General features: G+C 40.7%; 1 protein-coding gene across 1 annotated transcript in view; it reads right to left on the bottom strand.

The window, feature by feature from the left end:
- rimbp2b (RIMS binding protein 2b) overlaps positions 1–19,755 on the bottom strand; it is a 157,238-nt gene that overhangs the window by 33,105 nt on the left and 104,378 nt on the right. The window contains exons 7-12 of the mRNA XM_052563577.1: positions 9,357–9,461; positions 6,838–6,888; positions 6,297–6,317; positions 4,528–4,569; positions 4,077–4,287; positions 952–1,121 (exon numbers count right to left, since the gene is read on the bottom strand). Coding sequence (XP_052419537.1) covers positions 952–1,121; positions 4,077–4,287; positions 4,528–4,569; positions 6,297–6,317; positions 6,838–6,888; positions 9,357–9,461 — 600 coding nt within the window. The remainder of the gene's footprint in view (positions 1–951; positions 1,122–4,076; positions 4,288–4,527; positions 4,570–6,296; positions 6,318–6,837; positions 6,889–9,356; positions 9,462–19,755) is intronic.

The following is a 19,755-nucleotide window of genomic DNA, read 5'->3' as shown; positions in this document are numbered from 1 at the left end:
TAGCTGTCAATCAAAATGCACTTGTCGGGCTCGGGCCGAAACCTGTCGGGCTCGGGTCCTGTCGGGCCTAACTTTTAAGGCCCGATTACAGCTCTAATGTAGTGTAAACAACGATAGAGGCAAACACAGGTCTACGCAGACACCCAATGATAAAGATGGATTCAAAATTAAGTTTCAAACTGTGTCAGTGAGAATTGGTCCTTTGTTCACTTCCTTTTACCAATAATTAGTTTACAATCAAGGCACAAGAATCAAGACTTTCACAAAGGTTGAAACTAAAAGACGATGCCTTGCTGACTGTATTGGATCCAACAGTAATGTCACACCACATAAGTGTGAGTAACTGTTTTTATTAGGTGGTCACTATTGTTTTAGTTTTTTTTTTTTTTACATCATTTGATATGTACTGAGTATTTATGTGTTTTTAACCAAAATCACATCACATCTGTGAAGACTGTCAAACAACTATTAGCCAATCAGAAGAATCAGTCTCCATAAACACCTTCTTTCTGTGAGCCTTCACTGCTCTTGATTGGTCAGATGGCGCAGTCCTTTGTGATTGGTCTACCGCGTACAGCGCGTGTCGAAAACGAAACGCCCATTGTCATTACGGAATGACAGCCCTCCAGACTTGTCAATACATAGAAAAGATAGTCTGATGATGAAACGTTTGAACTGGCTGATCGGCAACAGACTGGAGCAGGACATTTCTCAGTGGTTAGTGTCAAGTGTTCAAATTCCTGACCACTTGTTTAGGCGATTGCGAGCCGAATCTTTTTTTTTGACAGACAATATCTTTATCTATCGTGCATTGTCAGCTTCACAACTTTGCAGATAGTGTATGTTCACATACAGCTACATGACACACTGCATGAAAGGTAATAGTCGAAAAGGCATAATAGGGGCACTTCCGAACTAACACTGATTGATTGGTTTGTTTGTCATACTCACAGCAGTGGCGATGACGGGCCGCACCTCCGAGAGGAAGGCCCGCCGTGGGCTGGAGGGTGTGCTGCGGGACAGGAAAGTGGGTTTGACAGACAGGAGCTCTACCTTCTCCCCCTCAGTCATCTGCAGAGGCCGAATGAGCTCTGAGATCTTACTCATCGAATCCTCATTACCTTTACACACAAACACAAAGGTGACTGATTACTTCATTACTGTGTCATCACTGCTGTTGATCTTATCAGTCTTCAGATTTTTCAGCATTAGACATTGTTTCATATTGCTTTATGGGAAGGGAAAAGGATGAAGGATGGTAAACTAAAGGTGAGCAAATATGAGTGAACTATAATCAATCAATGCCTTACAAAGAGATTTGGACAGGAAATATACACTACTGTTCGAAAGTTTGGGTTCAGAAACATTTTCTCATTTTTTTTTAAAGAAGTCTCGCAAAGACTGCATTTATTTAGTCAAATTACAGAACAGCAAATGTGAAATATTATTACGATTTAAAATAATAGTTTTTTATTTTAATATATTGTAAAATGTCATTTATTCCTGTGACGAAAGCTACATTTTCATTACTTCGATCTTCAGTGATCCTTCCAATAATTCCAATATGCAGATTTTCTGCCCAATAAATGTTCTTTATTATTATACATTTTTGGTGGAAATTTATTTTAAACAGCATTTATTTCAAATAAAATTTTTGCAACAATGTCAATGTTCTGTACTGATCAATTTAATGCACCCTTGCTTAATAAAAACTATTAATTTCTTTTTAAAAAAACATAACTGTAATCTATGTATTTAACAAAATAAATTAATTCATTAAAGCAATAAATACAGGGCTTGAAATTAACACGTGCCAAATGCGGTGGATTTCAGCAGTAGCGGGTAATATGGTCACTCACACTAGCCACAGAGCTCGACATTAATGCTTGTGTGGGACAAGTGGAGTTTTTGAAGGGTAAGTGAAAGAAATGTGCTTGCCTGACTGGGCATTGAAACAACTTATTAGGCAGTCATCGAAATTTCAGTGAAAATGATTCTGAATTCATTACATTCGGTGTAAATTGCAACTGATAATGGGAAATCAACAGTAACAAGGACCCGCCAGCTGAGGCTCACGCAGCCTGTCCATGTCAGAGCCAATCTTGTGAAGAAATCTAAACAAAATAACCCAACTGCACACAGAGGAAACATACTACAGTAAAAATAGTAACTTAGTTTTTATATTTAGAACATACAGTATAGCCTAGTTAAGTAACATGACACGACCAAGAGAGTGAAGGTTAACCAGAAAACCGCAATTGCAAATTTTATATTGATTTTATACAAGATTTAATAGAAATTTTGTCAATGATGACTGTTTTTGCTCGATTTGGTTAACAAAAATAGTTCCAAACAAAGATCACAGCAGAACAGTCACGTATCTCTGAGCAACACACAGCGGTGTTTTGTAACTGAATTATTCACGTTTTTGAATGAATTATTTGAGTCAATGATTCAATAGGCACGCACCTTCATTGGTGAATGAATCAGATGTCTAAACGAATCATTTGAATGATGGCTCAATGACTCACTCATAAAGACAGTGATTTGCTGCCACCTACTGGAGGTTTACTTTCATATTTACAAATAGATTATCTCTAAATTTTTTCCAAAGTTCAAATTCGTATAAAAAAATAAAATACAAATATGACATCACTAACATCAAGTAATATGAAATAATAATTCATAATATAAATGTAATTACACCTAATCGATGACGTCGACGCAAAAAATACGTCGACGCAAAATATGTGAATCGATTCGTCGACCTGTTTTTATTTCTCTAAAAAACGTTTACCTTACATGCGCTGAATATACGCGATGGCCGGATCAACATTCTGTTCAACGTTATATTACCAATCCAGGGGTTTTTCTGCATTGATCTTTTTTTTTGGCGGCTGTCAAAGCCTTATTTGATCAGTGAGTGATGTAGAATAGAATGACGTTTCACGTGGAGCATTCAGAGATTTTTTTTTCTCCATGACAGACTGCAGGCTCCCACTGTTAATTTTTTTTTTTTTTTTTTTTTTTGGAAAAGCACTCTCTGTATTAGCTTAAAGCCTTCAAGTTTACATTGGTTAATGTATTCTTTCAATTGCTCTAAACGCATTATGGGTGATCTTTTTTATTGAATGCTAGACATCAAGTTGTTGTTATTTTCATCTGAAAGAAGAACTTTTTTCAGTAATCTAGGCCCTATGTGTTCAGTAAGCTTGTTTCAGTAAGCTATGTGTTTTCAAGGCTTCAAGGTTTTATTGAATGCTATCTCTATACAGGTGCAAAGTAATGCATTCTTAGTCAGTCTTTTATTTTTTAATTTTAAGAGCAATAAACATATATTGCAATGTTAACGAATTCATGTAAATCAACATGTATAAATTGTTATTAGTCAATTAATCGGGAGATAATCGAAATCGAATCGGTCTGAAAAATGAATCGTTAGATTAATCGATGCATCGAAAAAATAATCGCTAGATTAATCGTTTAAAAAATAATCGTTTATCCCAGCCCTACACCTAAATAACGCTTCAGCTGCCACTTTCTTCTGCAATGGAAAGATCTGTTTTGTTAATACTGATTTCATTTGATTGCTAATAGCCCTATATAGTCTTATCATAAGTGGAATTATAAAAATAAAAAAAAAGTAAAAATTCGATTTGAAAGATGACGCATGCATTTAATACAGTTAGGGGAAAAACGCCATTTAAATATCAATTTAAATAAATTTTAGTATGCGGTAACTTTAGACATTGAATTTCCCAACAATAAAATTGTGGCCAGTGAAAATGTGGAGTGAGTCAATTTTGAAAACCACTAGCAAAAGAGACTGATGAGCAAAAAATGTCAAGCCCTGCTTAAATATGTGTATATTTTTGCTTTTTTAAAATACTGCAAAAAAATATGTTACATTGTTTCTAATTAAGCCAAAAAGTATTTAGTCACTGTCAAACAGTAAAAGTGAAGTTAGTTCAGAAAACATTATTTGAATTTCTAATGCAATGACAAAGATTCCCAAAAGTTCCCAAATATTTTGAGGTTCTTTCATATTATATATGTCAACACATGACCTTCTGTACCTTTCCCGCAGGGGGCAGTGAGGCCGTTGAGGAGCTGGGAGAGGGTGAGGGGTTTGGTGGGTGAGCCGGGCGAGTCGCCCCCTGTCAGCTGACTGCTGCTCAAGATGTCTAACTTCCCAGCCTGCAACCTGAACTTCTCCAACTCTTTTGACAGCAGGTTAAACTGCTCACTCTGCGTCCGGCATTTCTCCTCCAGTTCTCTCACTTTAGCCTGGAAAGAAAAAGAAAAGAGAATGTCTAGTGTTAAAAACACATACAGACCAATTTGACTGGTCTGTGATAAAAGCATTGACATTTAAAACTGGTAACAGCTTTATTAACATCTACACTTCACATGAACTAACTGATGAATGCTAATGAAGAGAGCCTGCCAACTCTACCAACTGTGAATGTTGTAAACAACCTACAATACTACAAATAATGCCTACATCTAAAAGGAGGTTTTTCCTACCAAAAATCGCATTGTGTTCTTAGTGCGAAGGAAACTTCTCAGCTTCAGACACCAACAGAATCAAACAAAGACAGGAGTCAATCTATGTTCAGCTGTTATTGTACATCAAATCTCTGTTTTGATCATGATGTTAGTGATGGGAAGTACTATTAAATGGAGGAGGGTACCACACATGCCAAAATAACAGTTAAAGCTGATGATCATTTGACGAAACTCACATGTATACTTGTGTACATCAAAACTAGAAACCACATTAGAGGATCATGTGAGTTTGCATTTTAACAAGTCAACACAAAACTGTTATACTTACAGTATGTCTTGTGTAACATGTTTATGCACGGTTACATAAATGACTAAATATGGCGTTTTAGGCAAGGAAATTAAAGGAAGACATGTCACGTTCTGTAATCCATCAGTCATGTTTGTTGTTGCTGATCTGATCTGCAAACACACATATCCATGAGGCACTAACAGGATTTAGCACAAGGCAGCACCCATGCATCGCAACACAGGAGCAGAAAGGATCAAGCAGTGAATGAGAAACTTTTACCACTGTATTAAGAGACCAAACTGACTTTTGCAGCACTTTCATTATAAAGTACATACATGCCCTCAACTATAGAGTCTGCCCTCATCTTCATTTATCTCCTGTGTTCAGCTTCTTTACTATCAAAAAATGCCTCCCAAGAGGAATGAGGAGACAACAGAACGCTTTCACATAAATAGAAATAAACTACAATAATAAAATAAAATAACAGTCGAAGACTTTTACTTTTAATCCGAGGTAATTCACTGACAACTTTTGTCTTTTTTTTCATTAGATAAATGTCTACTGGGATGGCAACAAGCTAAAAAACTAAACAACTGAAATGATCAATTAAATTTATAGACTACTATAATTATTTAGTATTTTCCAAATACTAATTATACATTTCATTTTAACTTAATAAAATGTATATATTGTTATTAATAATTGTGACCCTGGACAACAGAATCAGTCTTAAGTCGCTGGGGTATATTTTAGCAATCGGCAAAAAAACATTGTATTGGTCCAAATTATTGATTTTGATTTTTCTTTTATGGCAAAAGTCTTTAGGATATCAAGTAAAGATCATGTTCCATGAAGATATTTTGTAAATTTATTAACATAAATATATCAAAACCAAATTTTTTATTATCAGTATGCATTGTTAAGAACTTAATTTGGACAAATTTAAAGGGGATTTTTCTCAGTATTTCCAGATTCCAGATATTCAAATAGTTGTATCCCGGCCAAATATTGTCCTGTCCTTACAAACTATACATCAATGAAAAGCTTGTTTATGATGCATGAATCTCAATTTTGAGAAATTATCCCTTATGACTGGTTTTGTGGTGCAGGATCACAATTAAAATAAAACTTTAATTTAATTGTGATAATTTTCATTTTTTATAATATAAAAAAAATGCAATAAAAGCAGTTGTTTGGATTTAAAGACAAGCAAAACGTGACCTGTTTTACTTTAAACATTTATAAAACACATAAATAACGTTTGTCGCATAAAATGGCGTATAAAATGACTATGAAGACTAATGGATTGTACTAAAAAGGTTCAATAATTTGATCTATGGTGATATAGATCAAAGATATTGATCAAATGTTTACAGATCAATCATGGATGAGCGGTACAATAATTGACAGGACAGCTAAACAAGGTGACAGGAACTACCCCCAATGAATCACGCGGGGAAGAGAGGCACAACTTTGAGGAGAAGTAACTCGAAAATACCTGCATGCTGTCCAAGTGATTCTGGATATGCAAAAAAATAAAAATAAAAATAAAATAAAAAAAAGACCAGTAACATAGTGACAACAGATGTAAGGAACCAAACAAATCACAGTTGCACACATGAGCATTTCTTCAGTTTCAGAAGTCACAGAGACCCATGAGTACAACCCCCCCCCCCCACACTTTTCCTTAATTAACTATTAATTCCAGCAATGAATGAAAAGAGGAAAGTAGAATACGGCAAATAAATAGATGTACATTACTTTAAAACACAACAATGGTCAGCAAGGATATTGGCACAAGAACTTTTATTGATTTATTTATTACATTGTTATTACATAACTCAAAATATAAAAATGGTGTAAGCTAAGATGTGACTCATATGGTAGCCAGATTTTGGGCTTATATGAGAAAATATACGATGACGCATGTGGAATGTGCTGTACTATCATGGGCAGCAAAGATACGATTTAAAATGCATGCTTATATGCAGACTTACATACACATGCACTGACATTCATGAGCAGATATTGTTACTCACCTCTAACAGATGGACGGCACCTTCATGTTCCTTCTTAGCCTCAACCTGAGCCTATAAACCACACAAAAATAATATAGAACGGGATTAATACCAAGTCAGTGTATGGTGTACTTAATAAAAGTCACAGCAAAAAATATTCCTACATGTTCTATTCTCAAATTTGGTTGAATAGGTTTAAGGCAACAAGGACTGCAGTGCATTGTAGGGTCATTCATTGTAACTCTCAGCAGCTGTGGAAAACAGCATTCAGTTTCACATGAATAGAGGAACATCTGTTTGAGTGTCAGCCTCTGCAGCATCACAACATTTCAGAAATATGCATGGAGATTCATCTTCAGAACAACAAAACTGGGTTCTTAATGTCTTGACTTCTTCTGATGAGCATGTGTGTGTCATTTATTCTGTTTATTCTCCTCTGTAATCACAGTGCCCCATTCAATAAAGAAAGACCATAACTCAAACGTTTCACAGGGTGACAATGTTCAAGTGTTCTGGAGAAAATGTCAGATTTGATCACCTGCTCTGCTGTTTCATTAGAGAGTAATTTACTCTGAGTGGTGAGACAGTGGCACTTTTCTCTTCATTCAAATGAGAAATGAGAGGAAAATTTCAGACAGTTACCTTCAATTGCTGAAACAGTTTTCCATTAAAGATCTCTCTTCATTAGGAGCACTTTGACAGCTGGATTTTATTATTGGGTGTTTCTTCAATTTCAAGCATTTTTCCTGTCAAATGGATCGATTTTTTGGTATTTTTTATTAAAACTTATTATTACATTAAAACTATCTTAGACATTTTGACTATGCCTTCATCAATAATCTTATCAAAATACTTTATATATAAAGATCCTAAAGCTAGACTGTCTATCTTAAATTATGAAAACCTATCAAAAAATAATTAAATTTTAATATATAATTTAAATTAAGAATGTAATTTCAATAATTCTGTGACTTTTCTTTAGTTCAACTGTTATGTAGAATTGTAGCAAACATATGATGCTAAGAAATCAGCCTTAGCAAAACAAATTAGTAATTTTAATAGTCGTGTTAATGCAAATGTTGAAAAGATAAATAAACATATTTAAGACAGAGTAAAATAAACTAAAATACACATACAGTATAGCCCCTAAAAAAACAGCTATGAACAGCCCAAAATCACCTAACAAAACACCCACCAGCTAGACGCAGCGCTGTGCTTCTCTTCCGATGTGTGACCGCCTTTAAGGGTAGCTAAAGCTAACTTCTTTCTGAATATAATAGAAAAAGCAGCAGGCAATACTGAGTCTATTTGGAGTTAGTTTAAAAATATTAATGGGACATCATTTTATAAATCCTGAATCACTTAAACTCGTTGTTGATGGAAAACTTCAGAATAAGTCAGCTGAAGTAGCTGATGTTTTCAATAATTATTTTGTCGATTTTTCTATAAATACTATTAAATGGGTAGTCATACTCAGTTGGTTAGAGTGAAGAATCGTCAATCAGGTGTTGTTTCTTTGTCAGCAGGTGTCCCACAAGGCTCGATCTTGGGCCCATTTTCTTTTTTTTATGTAAATGATTTGCCAAATGTTTGTCTCAATTTTAAACATTTTTGTTACATGCTAATAGTGCATCTCAAGCTGCTGTTCAGTTAACAAACTTAATGATAAAGAACACAGAATGGCTAAAACATAATTGCTTAAAACTAAATGTATCGAAAACTGTATGTTTTTTTTTTGTAAATTTAAAAGCTACCGTGTGAAGCCAGATGTAGTCATAGATGGGGAGAGACTACAAGACATCTCAGATTTTAAATATCTGGGTGTATATATTGATAGAAATATCAAGAAGGTTTGCAATAACATTAAGTTAAACTTGGCAAATTTTAGATTTGTCCTCAGATGCTTGTCAACTAAGGCTGCGAAGAAGTTTATGCATTCAATGATCTGCTCACATATCACCTATTGTTTGACAAACTGGTCACAAGCAAGTAATACTTCTCTCAAACCAATTCTCTCTCTATATAAACAAAATGTAAAAGTTTTAGATAAGAAATCCATACACCATCAACATTGTGTATAAAATTAAACATGGACTGTCTCCTTTTGTATTGATCCAGTTTGTTAACGTAGCATCAGATGGTAACAGATTAACAAGAAGTGCAGTAAGAGGTAACTGCATAGAAAAAAATTATTTAGTCAAAGAGTGTTTTGGTTAGGGCTGCTCGTGAGTGGAACTCCATCCTAACTTACATTACAAATTGTAATACTTATGCCTCTTTTAAGTTTAACTTTAAAAAGTGGTTAACTGAGAGTCAGTATTGTCAACATTAATTTTACAAACTAAATTCTACTGCCTTCTTGTCTGTTTTACTAGCTGAGATTTTTATGCTACAAACATGAGGTTGCTTGGTTGAGTACTGACTGAATGATTAATGTCCCTGTTACTTGGTTGTATGCTTACATTGTATTTGCCCGAATATTGATATGAGCATGAGCTCCATCCTAAGGTTTGGTGTGGATGGAAACCATGATCTCTCACCTTCTGCAGAAGGTCAATCTCCTGCTGCTTGGCACTGAGGACGGCCAAGGCTTGTTCATGCTCTAATTCTAGCTGCTGCCTCCTCTCTGCAGCCTCTCGCATATGCTGGGAAAGAGAGAAGAGAGAGCAGGAAGTGAGAGGAAACTCGATAAAGGATGAACCCAGACAGAATGAGAGCAACCATCAATCAGGGATAGTTCATCCAAAATAGAAAACTCAGTTGTCATTTTCTCACCCTCGTGATGACTTACTTTCTTGAGAGGAACACAAACCCATGCAATTAAAGCAGATGGGGATCATGGACAGCTGTGTTAACCACTGACTTTCATTGTAAAACAGCAGCTTGGACATGATGTTAGATAACTACTTTAGTGTTGCGCGCAAGAATGTCAAAGTATGGATTTGGAACAGGGTCAGTAAATTATATCAAAATATTTGTTTTTAGGTGAAATAATTCATTTAAAATCTTTTATGTCACAACGAAACACTATCAGCTTATAAAAGATCATCAGTCTCCAGGAGCACCAGAGACAAAAATCCCTTCTAATCCTGGAATATCTGATGTAAACGCTAAGATCTCTTTCTTCCCTGACCTGAACTGACAGAATTAGGGGCCATATACACTGAACGCATTGCATTGCTATGCTTTTTCATTGTTTCTTTCTATGTAAACATGCAATTGACCACTGCGCTTATGCATTGTCTATTATTTGTCCTCTAATGAGCTAAAACGTTTGTTTTTTTAAGGGACAGTACATCCAAAAATGATTCTTTAAAGTCATTTGAAACCCATATGCTGAATCTTAAAATAACTTTCAGTGAACTGAACTGAGTCAGGGTAACACTATTTTTCATTTTTAAACGGAATCAAATTAAGGCTGTAAGGGACAGTACAATGCATTCAAAGGATCGTTTAACAAAATATTGACTGTGCAGCAGACAAAAAAAATTGAAGTAGACAAAAACTCTAAAGTAGACTAAAACAGTTTTTAAAGTTGAGAGTTGTGAAAATTATTACTTTTATACAGTATTTACTGTATACAGTCATTGTGAAGTCTATCCCTCAAAGCCTTGTGTTAAATTTTATATTCCATCAGTTCATCAAACAAAGTTATTGCATGACTTTAGAAGACCTGGAATATACACATAGTCACTACAGACTGTTGTTGCATGGTTTTGAGCTGCACTTCAGTAATTTTCCACAGCAAAAATAACAGCATATGGTTTTGAAATGACATGAAGGTGAGTAAATAATGACAGAATCTTCATTTTTGGGTAAACTTTCCCTTTGAGCACTAAAACAACTGCAAAGTGTTGTTGTAAATCAAGTTTGTGTCATTTGCTTCACCCCTTTAGGTAAAGCAAAAACAGAAGTGAAGCATCATGTCAATCAGCCAGACTAAGCACAGCCACGGAGCTTCGCATGATCAATAAAGGGCTTAAGGGTCACAGCTCTGTACATGAAAGGGTGTGTGCAAACAACACAGCATGTTCAATCAGCACCAATCACTGCCCAACAAAGTCCCCAGCTCTTCTGACCTGTTAAAAGTACACAGTGACAAAACCTAGCAATTTTCTTTCCATTTGTGACATGTGAGGTTACAAGGGATACAGGGAAACGAGGGATTTTCCATGCTGCTATGAAAGAGGAGTGCAGGGAAGAGGAAGGTTTAGAATAATCTAACCTTCAGAGGACAAATAAACTGTACTGTGTGTGAAATATATTCTGGTTATCTGATCTATTTATGTATTAATCAGTACTTATTTGGGTCATTATACGAAAACGTGCCATTTTGTGTCCCTCAGGAAAAAAAAGCTCTGTAAATCTTAATAAAACATAAAAGAAATAGAATATTTTATATTTTAGTTTCCATAATGTCTCATAATATAAGAATAAATTATTTTCTGTTTCTTTGGTTTTTAAAGGATTTTAATCACATTTTTGTACAAAGCATCTTGAAGAAATGTTGAAAATGGCCTGTCCCTCAGTAAGATTTTTCTACTTCTACTTGCTATCGAGGCCAAAAAAGTCAAACTATCATAAAAAAACATATACTTGTATAAAGCCTTAAGTGTCAGTTCATTAGTCATAAATGGATTTTATTCTTAACGTGTCAAATAAAATAAAAAAACACACAATTTAGTCGGGTCCCTAGGTTCTCGTCAACCCTGTTACTTTTTATAAAAACACCTCTTTAAAGATAATGGACTGTTCCAAAAGTTGCATCAGTTCCAGGAAGTGACATTATCTGACTTTCATGAAGTTGATGGTAGAAGACAAGTAAGTGTTCTCTTCTTTTTAATGAATTTTCTTTGAGGTTATGTAATGTCTGAAAGACAGGGACACGCTCATTGTGTCAGCCCTGTTACCAGAAAAGCATATGTTAAAAAGTTTTTTGTACATATTTAAAAATTTACATATATGATAATATTTAAGCCTCTCATTAAGGCACGTAATGTAGTGTCATTACCTATACCTCATGGCTAGTAATGGCCGGCAATAACCTTTTTCGTCAACCCTGTTACCGTCAACCCTGTAACCATTCCAGGGTAAGAGGGTTGACCCAAGTACGCTTTTGTGTGTCTTTGTCACGCTGCCAGTCTTTGTTTTCCTGGGTGTTCCCTATTGAGCTCACTTCCCCTTAGGCACTTCACCATAGGCACTTTAATTCCGCTAGTCTGGTTGTGTCTTCACAGTAATTGCACTCCAATTAGAATCGCACAGGTGTTGACAATACTCTGTCATTAGTTTCCCTATATAGAGCTGTCTTTCTCTGTTGTCTTCATGGAGTCCTTACCCTATGTGTCTCATGCTCTCGTTCCCCCGAGACTTCCTCTACCTTCTCATTCTTCCGAGTTCCCCGTTTCATCCGGTTCCCTCTTTTGGTTACGTTTGTCTCTCATGACTGTTTATTTTTGTAGTTACCCCTCTGTTTAAATAAAAACCCTTACCTGCATTTGGATCTACCCTCTCTTTGTGTTTTCCCAAACCCAACCGTGACAGAAGGACTCCATCATGCCTAGATCCAGCGGTGTGAGATTTCGGATCGGTTCCCCAGCCACCATGGAGGAACGGAGGGGGAGAGTCCGGAACTTAACCACCCTTCATCAAGAGGGAAGGGAGGTGGGTGGCCTGGCGCAATTGTTTTGGACTTTGGCAGTCGGGTTAGGTTACAATGATGCAGCACTAAAGGATTGGTTTAATAATTGCCTGGATGATCCTTTACCTCAATGGGAGATGAAGGGGTTAGAGATCCTGGACTTTTGGGGGTTTACCAATTACCTGCACCATCGTGCTCAGTGGAATGCAACAACCACACCAGAGTTTCCAGACAAGGCTGCCAGCTCAGCACCACAACCCAAGATGGCCACCAGCCCAGCCCCACAGCCCAAGATGGCCGCCAGCCTAGCGCCACAGCTCAAGATGGCCGCCAGTCCAGCACCACAGCACAAGATGGCCGACTCAACGCCACCGACTCTCCATCGTAGAGGGCGGAGGAGGAGACAGGCAGCTACTGTTCCTCAGGACCCGGAGAACGTTCCCGAGCGGGCGGCTGCCGTCCATGAGGCCATTCCCGATGTGGTGCCCGCTGCTGTTCCGGAGGCGGTGGCCGAGGCTGTTCCCGATGCGGTGCCCGCTGCTGTTCCGGAGACCGAGGCGGTGGCCGAGGCCGTTCCCGATGCGGTGCCCGCTAATGTTCCGGAGGCCGAGGCGGTGCCCGATGCAGTCTCCGAGGCGGTGCCCGATGCAGTTCCCGAGGCGGTGCCCGATGCTGTTCCCGAGGCGGTGCTCGATGTTGTTCCCGAGGCGGTGCCCGATGCAGTTCCCGAGGCGGTGCCCGATGCTGTTTCCGAGGCCGAGGCTGTTCCCGAGAGGGTGCTCGATGCTGTTCGAGAGGCCGAGGCAATGCCCGATGCTGTTCCCGAGGTGGTGCCCGCTGCGGTTCTGGAGGCCGAGGCGGTACCCGCTGCTGTTCCGGAGGCCGAGGCGGTGGCCGAGGCCGTTCCCGATGCGGTTCCCGTTGCTGTTCTGGAGGCCGAGGCGGTGCCCGCTGCTGTTCCGGAGGCCGAGGCGGTGACCAAAGCCGTTCCCGATGCGGTTCCCGTTGCTGTTCCGGAGGCCGAGACGGTGCCCGATGCTGTTCCCGAGGCGGTGCCCGATGCAGTTTCCGAGGCGGTGCCCGATGCAGTTCCCGAGGCGGTGCCCGATGCTGTTCCCGAGGCGGTGCCCGATGCTGTTCCCGAGGCGGTGCTCGATGCTGTTCCCGAGGCGGTGCCCGATGCAGTTCCCGAGGCGGTGCCCGATGCTGTTCCCGAGGCGGTGCCCGATGCAGTTCCCGAGGCGGTGCCCGATGCAGTTCCCGAGGCGGTGCCCGATGCTGTTCCCGAGGCGGTGACCGATGCAGTTCCCGAGGCGGTGCTCGATGCAGTTCCCGAGGCGGTGCCCGATGCAGTTCCCGAGGCGGTGCCCGATGCTGTTCCCGAGGCGGTGCCCGACGCAGTTCCCGAGGCGGTGCCCGATGCTGTTCCCGAGGCGGTGCTCGATGCAGTTCCCGAGGCGGTGGCCGATGTTGTTCCCGAGGCGGTGCTCGATGTTGTTCCCGAGGCGGTGCCCGATGCAGTTCCCGAGGCGGTGCCCGATGCAGTTCCCGAGGCGGTACTCGATGCAGTTCCCGAGGCGGTGCCCGATGCAGTTCCCGAGGCGGTGCCCGATGCTGTTCCCGAGGCGGTGCCCGACGCTGTTCCCGAGGCGGTGCCCGATGCAGTTCCCGAGGCGGTGCTCGATGTTGTTCCCGAGGCGGTGCCCGATGCAGTTCCCGATGCTGTTCCCGAGGCGGTGCCCGATGCAGTTCCCGAGGCGGTGCTCGATGCTGTTCCCGAGGCGGTGCTCGATGTTGTTCCCGAGGCGGTGCCCGATGCAGTTCCCGATGCGGTGCCCGAGGCGGTGCCCGATGCGGTTCCCGAGGCGGTGCTCGATGTTGTTCCCGAGGCGGTGCTCGATGTTGTTCCCGAGGCGGTGCCCGATGCAGTTCCCGAGGCGGTGCCCGATGCTGTTCCCGAGGCGGTGCTCGATGTTGTTCCCGAGGCGGTGCCCGATGCAGTTCCCGAGGCGGTGCCCGACGCTGTTCCCGAGGCGGTGCCCGACGCTGTTCCCGAGGCGGTGCCCGACGCTGTTCCCGAGGCGGTGCCCGATGCAGTTCCCGAGGCGGTGCCCGAGGCTGTTCCCGAGGCGGTGCCCGATGCAGTTCCCGAGGCGGTGCCCGATGCAGTTCCCGAGGCGGTGCCCGAGGCGGTGCCCGATGCAGTTCCCGAGGCGGTGCCCGATGCTGTTCCCGAGGCGGTGCCCGACGCTGTTCCCGAGGCGGTGCCCGATGCAGTTCCCGAGGCGGTGCTCGATGCAGTTCCCGAGGCGGTGCCCGAGGCTGTTCCCGAGGCGGTGCCCGATGCTGTTCCCGAGGCGGTGCTCGATGTTGTTCCCGAGGCGGTGCTCGATGTTGTTCCCGAGGCGGTGCCCGATGCAGTTCCCGAGGCGGTGCCCGATGCAGTTCCCGATGCGGTTCCCGAGGCGGTGCCCGATGCGGTTCCCGAGGCGGTGCTCGATGTTGTTCCCGAGGCGGTGCTCGATGTTGTTCCCGAGGCGGTGCCCGATGCAGTTCCCGAGGCGGTGCCCGACGCTGTGCCCGACGCTGTTCCCGAGGCGGTGCCCGACGCAGTTCCCGAGGCGGTGCCCGATGCAGTTCCCGAGGCGGTGCCCGAGGCAGTTCCCGAGGCGGTGCCCGATACAGTTCCCGAGGCGGTGCCCGAGGCTGTTCCAGAGGCGGTGCCCGATACAGTTCCCGAGGCGGTGCCCGACGCTGTTCCCGAGGCGGTGCCCGACGCTGTTCCCGAGGCGGTGCCCGATGCAGTTCCCGAGGCGGTGCCCGACGCAGTTCCCGAGGCGGTGCCCGAGGCAGTTCCCGAGGCGGTGCCCGAGGCAGTTCCCGAGGCGGTGCCCGAGGCAGTTCCCGAGGCGGTGCCCGAGGCAGTTCCCGAGGCGGTGCCCGATACAGTTCCCGAGGCGGTGCCCGAGGCTGTTCCAGAGGCGGTGCCTGATACAGTTCCCGAGGCGGTGACCACGAGGACGTGGTGGTCGTCCGCTCCGCTCTGGGGGACTCCGGCGGTGACCATGAGGACGTGGTGGTCTTCTGCTCCGCCCTGGTGGACTCCGGCCTCGACCACAAAGACGTGGTGGTCTTCCGCTCCGCCCTGGAGGGCTTTGACTTTGACCACAAGGCCGTGGTGGTCTTCCGCTCCGCCCTGGTGGACTCCGGCCTCGACCACAAAGATGTGGTGGTCATCTGCTCCGTCCTGGTGGACGCCTCAACATGCCCTTCATGGACTTATGTTTTGTGTTTTTTGAATTCTGTTTCTGTCTGTTCCTTTTAGTTTAGTCTGGCCCTCCTTCCCTCCCCCTGAGCCTCCACCTGTCCGCCTCCCTCCTGGACTCCTTGTTTTGTGTTGCACCTTTCTATTCCTCCTGGTTGCTCCTGTCCCTGTTTTCTGTCCCTCCGTCCCTCCCCCTGGTCCGCCGCCGTTCCACCTCCCTCCTGCCTCTTTTTCTGTTGGGGTTTTCCTGGGTTTAGGTGGAGCATCTGGTAGCTGCTCCGTAGGGAGGGGGTAATGTCACGCTGCCAGTCTTTGTTTTCCTGGGTGTTCCCTATTGAGCTCACTTCCCCTTAGGCACTTCACCATAGGCACTTTAATTCCGCTAGTCTGGTTGTGTCTTCACAGTAATTGCACTCCAATTAGAATCGCACAGGTGTTGACAATACTCTGTCATTAGTTTCCCTATATAGAGCTGTCTTTCTCTGTTGTCTTCATGGAGTCCTTACCCTATGTGTCTCATGCTCTCGTTCCCCCGAGACTTCCTCTACCTTCTCATTCTTCCGAGTTCCCCGTTTCATCCGGTTCCCTCTTTTGGTTACGTTTGTCTCTCATGACTGTTTATTTTTGTAGTTACCCCTCTGTTTAAATAAAAACCCTTACCTGCATTTGGATCTACCCTCTCTTTGTGTTTTCCCAAACCCAACCGTGACAGTCTTACCCATGTTGTATACACAAGAAGGGTTAAATCAAGGGCAACTGGACTAGGTACGTCCATATTTGAAGCTATTGCCTCTCATCCAAGGGGTTTCTTCATTTCTAAATGACTGATGGGGAGTGCCAGGCATTTAACCTCTGTGGGGTTGTCACCCCTGAGCCAACCCTTCTTGGATAACTATGACCTGGATGACTGAGAATTTTAACAGACATACTTTTCTTACAAATAGTATACATAATATACATGTTTTTACAGTTTTTATCCCTAAAAATCATGTTTTTTTATTTATTCTACTGATAGATAGGCTAAAATATGTTGAGGTTACTGATCTATACTGATACACACAAGTGCATTGGGTTTTATAAATGTGCTTTATAAATCAAAAGTCATTATTTTTTTTATTATGAGAAGTCAATAAATTAACAAGCTTTTCAGTTTGCATTTGGGATACTCTCCATACATGCACTCCATCCAAATAGTTTGAAAAAGTTTTCTTGTCAAAAAATAAATCAAGCTTGTGTGACTTGTATGATTATTTGATGGCATGTGAACTACTTACATTTACAGTATGCTACACAATCATAAATAATCAGGGCTGGGGTGTAACGAAATACATGTAACAGCGTTACGTATGTAAAATACAAAATATGAGTAACTGTATTTCGTTAAAATTACATTTTAAATAAGGGGTAATCAGATTACAGTAACATCTGAAAACTATTTTAGATTACCAGTGATTACTTTTATTTTGATGTAATTTATTAATTTAATATTTAAGTTTGGGGATTTCAAACAATACCGCGACTGATTTTTTCCCGTTACAAGCACATAACGACACAAACATTCTCCTAGAAATCACACTATGCATTCAGTCAACAGATCCATACGAAGCATGCATAAAATAAAGGTTTATGAAGTCAAACAATAGCTTTATGTGGTTTACAGATGAACTTCTTTATTCATTCGAAATGTTCAGTATCATCTTTGGCTCGGTAATGCAAGTTCACGATCCAATTCGTGAACAGATGATTCTTATTCGTGAATCTTTTAAAATAATAATTTCCTTTATTTATTTATTTAATGAAACCAGTGTGGAAACCAATGCTTCACTAACGGGATAGATCTGGGTCAGGGTATATTCTGGCAAACCGTTTACCAATCAAGTTTCTCAATTGGCAAAGCAAACTGTGGTACACGCCACTACCAACACAGAATGGGTAAATCTGTGTTTTCTCAGCACAATATCATAGAAATATGAGGTTTGAGAAGTAGAAGGCGGGGCAACAGTTAAAACATTTTAAAGTTAAAGTTCATGCAAACAGATAAGTTTCGGTTTTTCATCATTTTTATGCTAAAATATCTCAATAGAGCCGTCTACATAATATGCTGATTAGTCATGTTGAATTAAAGGTTTATGAATGTCCAATTAAGACTCCATTACAACCATAATTGTAACTCAAACAAGCAGTATAATCAATACGGTAGCTGTTGTCAACCCTGTAACTGATGTGTCAACCCTGTTACTTGTATAATATTCTAATATAACTTAAAAAATGTAAATAAAAATGTAATCAATTAATTGTAAATGTTTAGTAAGAGAGGCTAATAATCCACTCAAAATTGAATTGAGGTGTTTAATTTTTGTTTCCATACATTTTTCTTAAAACAGAAGATGCTGGGAGAGTGTAATTTGGAAATGAACGTATTCATCCCCTTAAAAAAATAAAACTTTCAATATTCTCAATTCACAAACACTCTTAATGTAACAAGGGGGAGTATATCTTCCACAGTATATCAGATTTGTTCTATACATGTATTTAAAACCTTTTCAAAAAGTAATTAATATGTTGGTAACAGGGTTGACCAAAAACACACATTTAAATTAGTTAAATGAAAAAAAATGAAAAAAATAAGATAGCCTGAGATGGCACGGCACATTTTCCTGAGAGGTAAGGATCTACTTAATCCAAAAAGGGGCTTAAAGATTTTCAAAACAGAAATTTGAAAATCAAACATTAAAAGTGGGAAATGGCACGTTTTCGTATAATAAATTTAAATTTATAATAAATTAATAAATAATAAATAATAAATAAATAAATAAATTAATAAATTAATTAATAAATAAATTTATAATAAATTTTTCGTATAATAAATTTACTCAAGTACTTTTTTATTAAATAGCTTAATCATTTTAACATATATAAATATTTTGTCGATTTATTTACTTATTCATTTGTGACCATTAATGTATTTATTTAATTTTAATTTACATTTTTGCTGAACAACTGTTATAAAACTTTTTACCGAAGATGCATCAATATTATGTTTTAAGTTTATTATTTAATGGAAAATGTTTCGGTCATCCAGTCATAACTGCAAAATAAACCCCCTTCAAGATCATATAATGATCACCCAGTTGCAGTTTATTTTGCAATAATAAGGTTTCAATATATTTCACACTTTGTACATTAATTTGTAAGTACATAACTGAAAAAAACAAGCATATTTTAAGAATATCAACACCATGTATATCTCACATTCAAAAGAAGAGCTGAGTTAGTTTATTTTGTGAGGGGAGGGTGTAATTGTGCATAACTGTTGTGTCATGCACAAACGCATTCAGCAGTGCCTCAGCCGGCCAACCATTCAGACCACATACAGCATCCAGATCAGCTGTTAGTACTCAGTACGAAGGTCCACATTCAGTTAGTGCTGGCTTCTGTAAAGTCTTTAGAGATACCTGATGAATGAAAATATGGAGGGAGGCAGGGAGAAGGGAGGGGCAGGAGAGGGTTAGATGTTAGGGGAGGGGTAAGGCGCTCCAGGACTCCTAGTCGATCACAGATCCACACTTTGAGGTGTACGACAGCTCTAAAACCATAAAAGAGTACAAGGGGAGTAAAAGAGGTAAAAAAAACAGATGTAAGTGGAGGTCAAGCTATAAATCCTTATACATTGCCAGCCGGATTTCCTGAAACATCTGTCATGATGATCTGTCAGGTACTGACATAGATCACACTAAGATAAAGGACTACCATTTTCACTCTGCCTCAACACATTTTGACTCAGTCAACAAGAAAGCTAATCAGGCAACCAGTCAAGCAAATGTCCAGATCATAATTTTTCTACTTTATTTTTTACCGCAAATTTCTGATTTTAGGTTGGAATGACTTGATATGGTAAAAAACATGTTCTGAAACACACAAAGTAAATGAAATTCACAAGTAAAGTAAATTAAATTATATTATTATATGAAATAAATAAATACAAATGTATATTATTAGGTTTTTTTTTTTGGGTGGGGTGGGGGGGACCCCC

This window comes from Carassius gibelio, chromosome B8 (assembly GCF_023724105.1).
Source record: "Carassius gibelio isolate Cgi1373 ecotype wild population from Czech Republic chromosome B8, carGib1.2-hapl.c, whole genome shotgun sequence".
In the NCBI taxonomy this organism is placed as follows: Eukaryota; Metazoa; Chordata; class Actinopteri; order Cypriniformes; family Cyprinidae; genus Carassius; species Carassius gibelio.
This window is presented reverse-complemented; position numbering and strand designations above follow the sequence as displayed.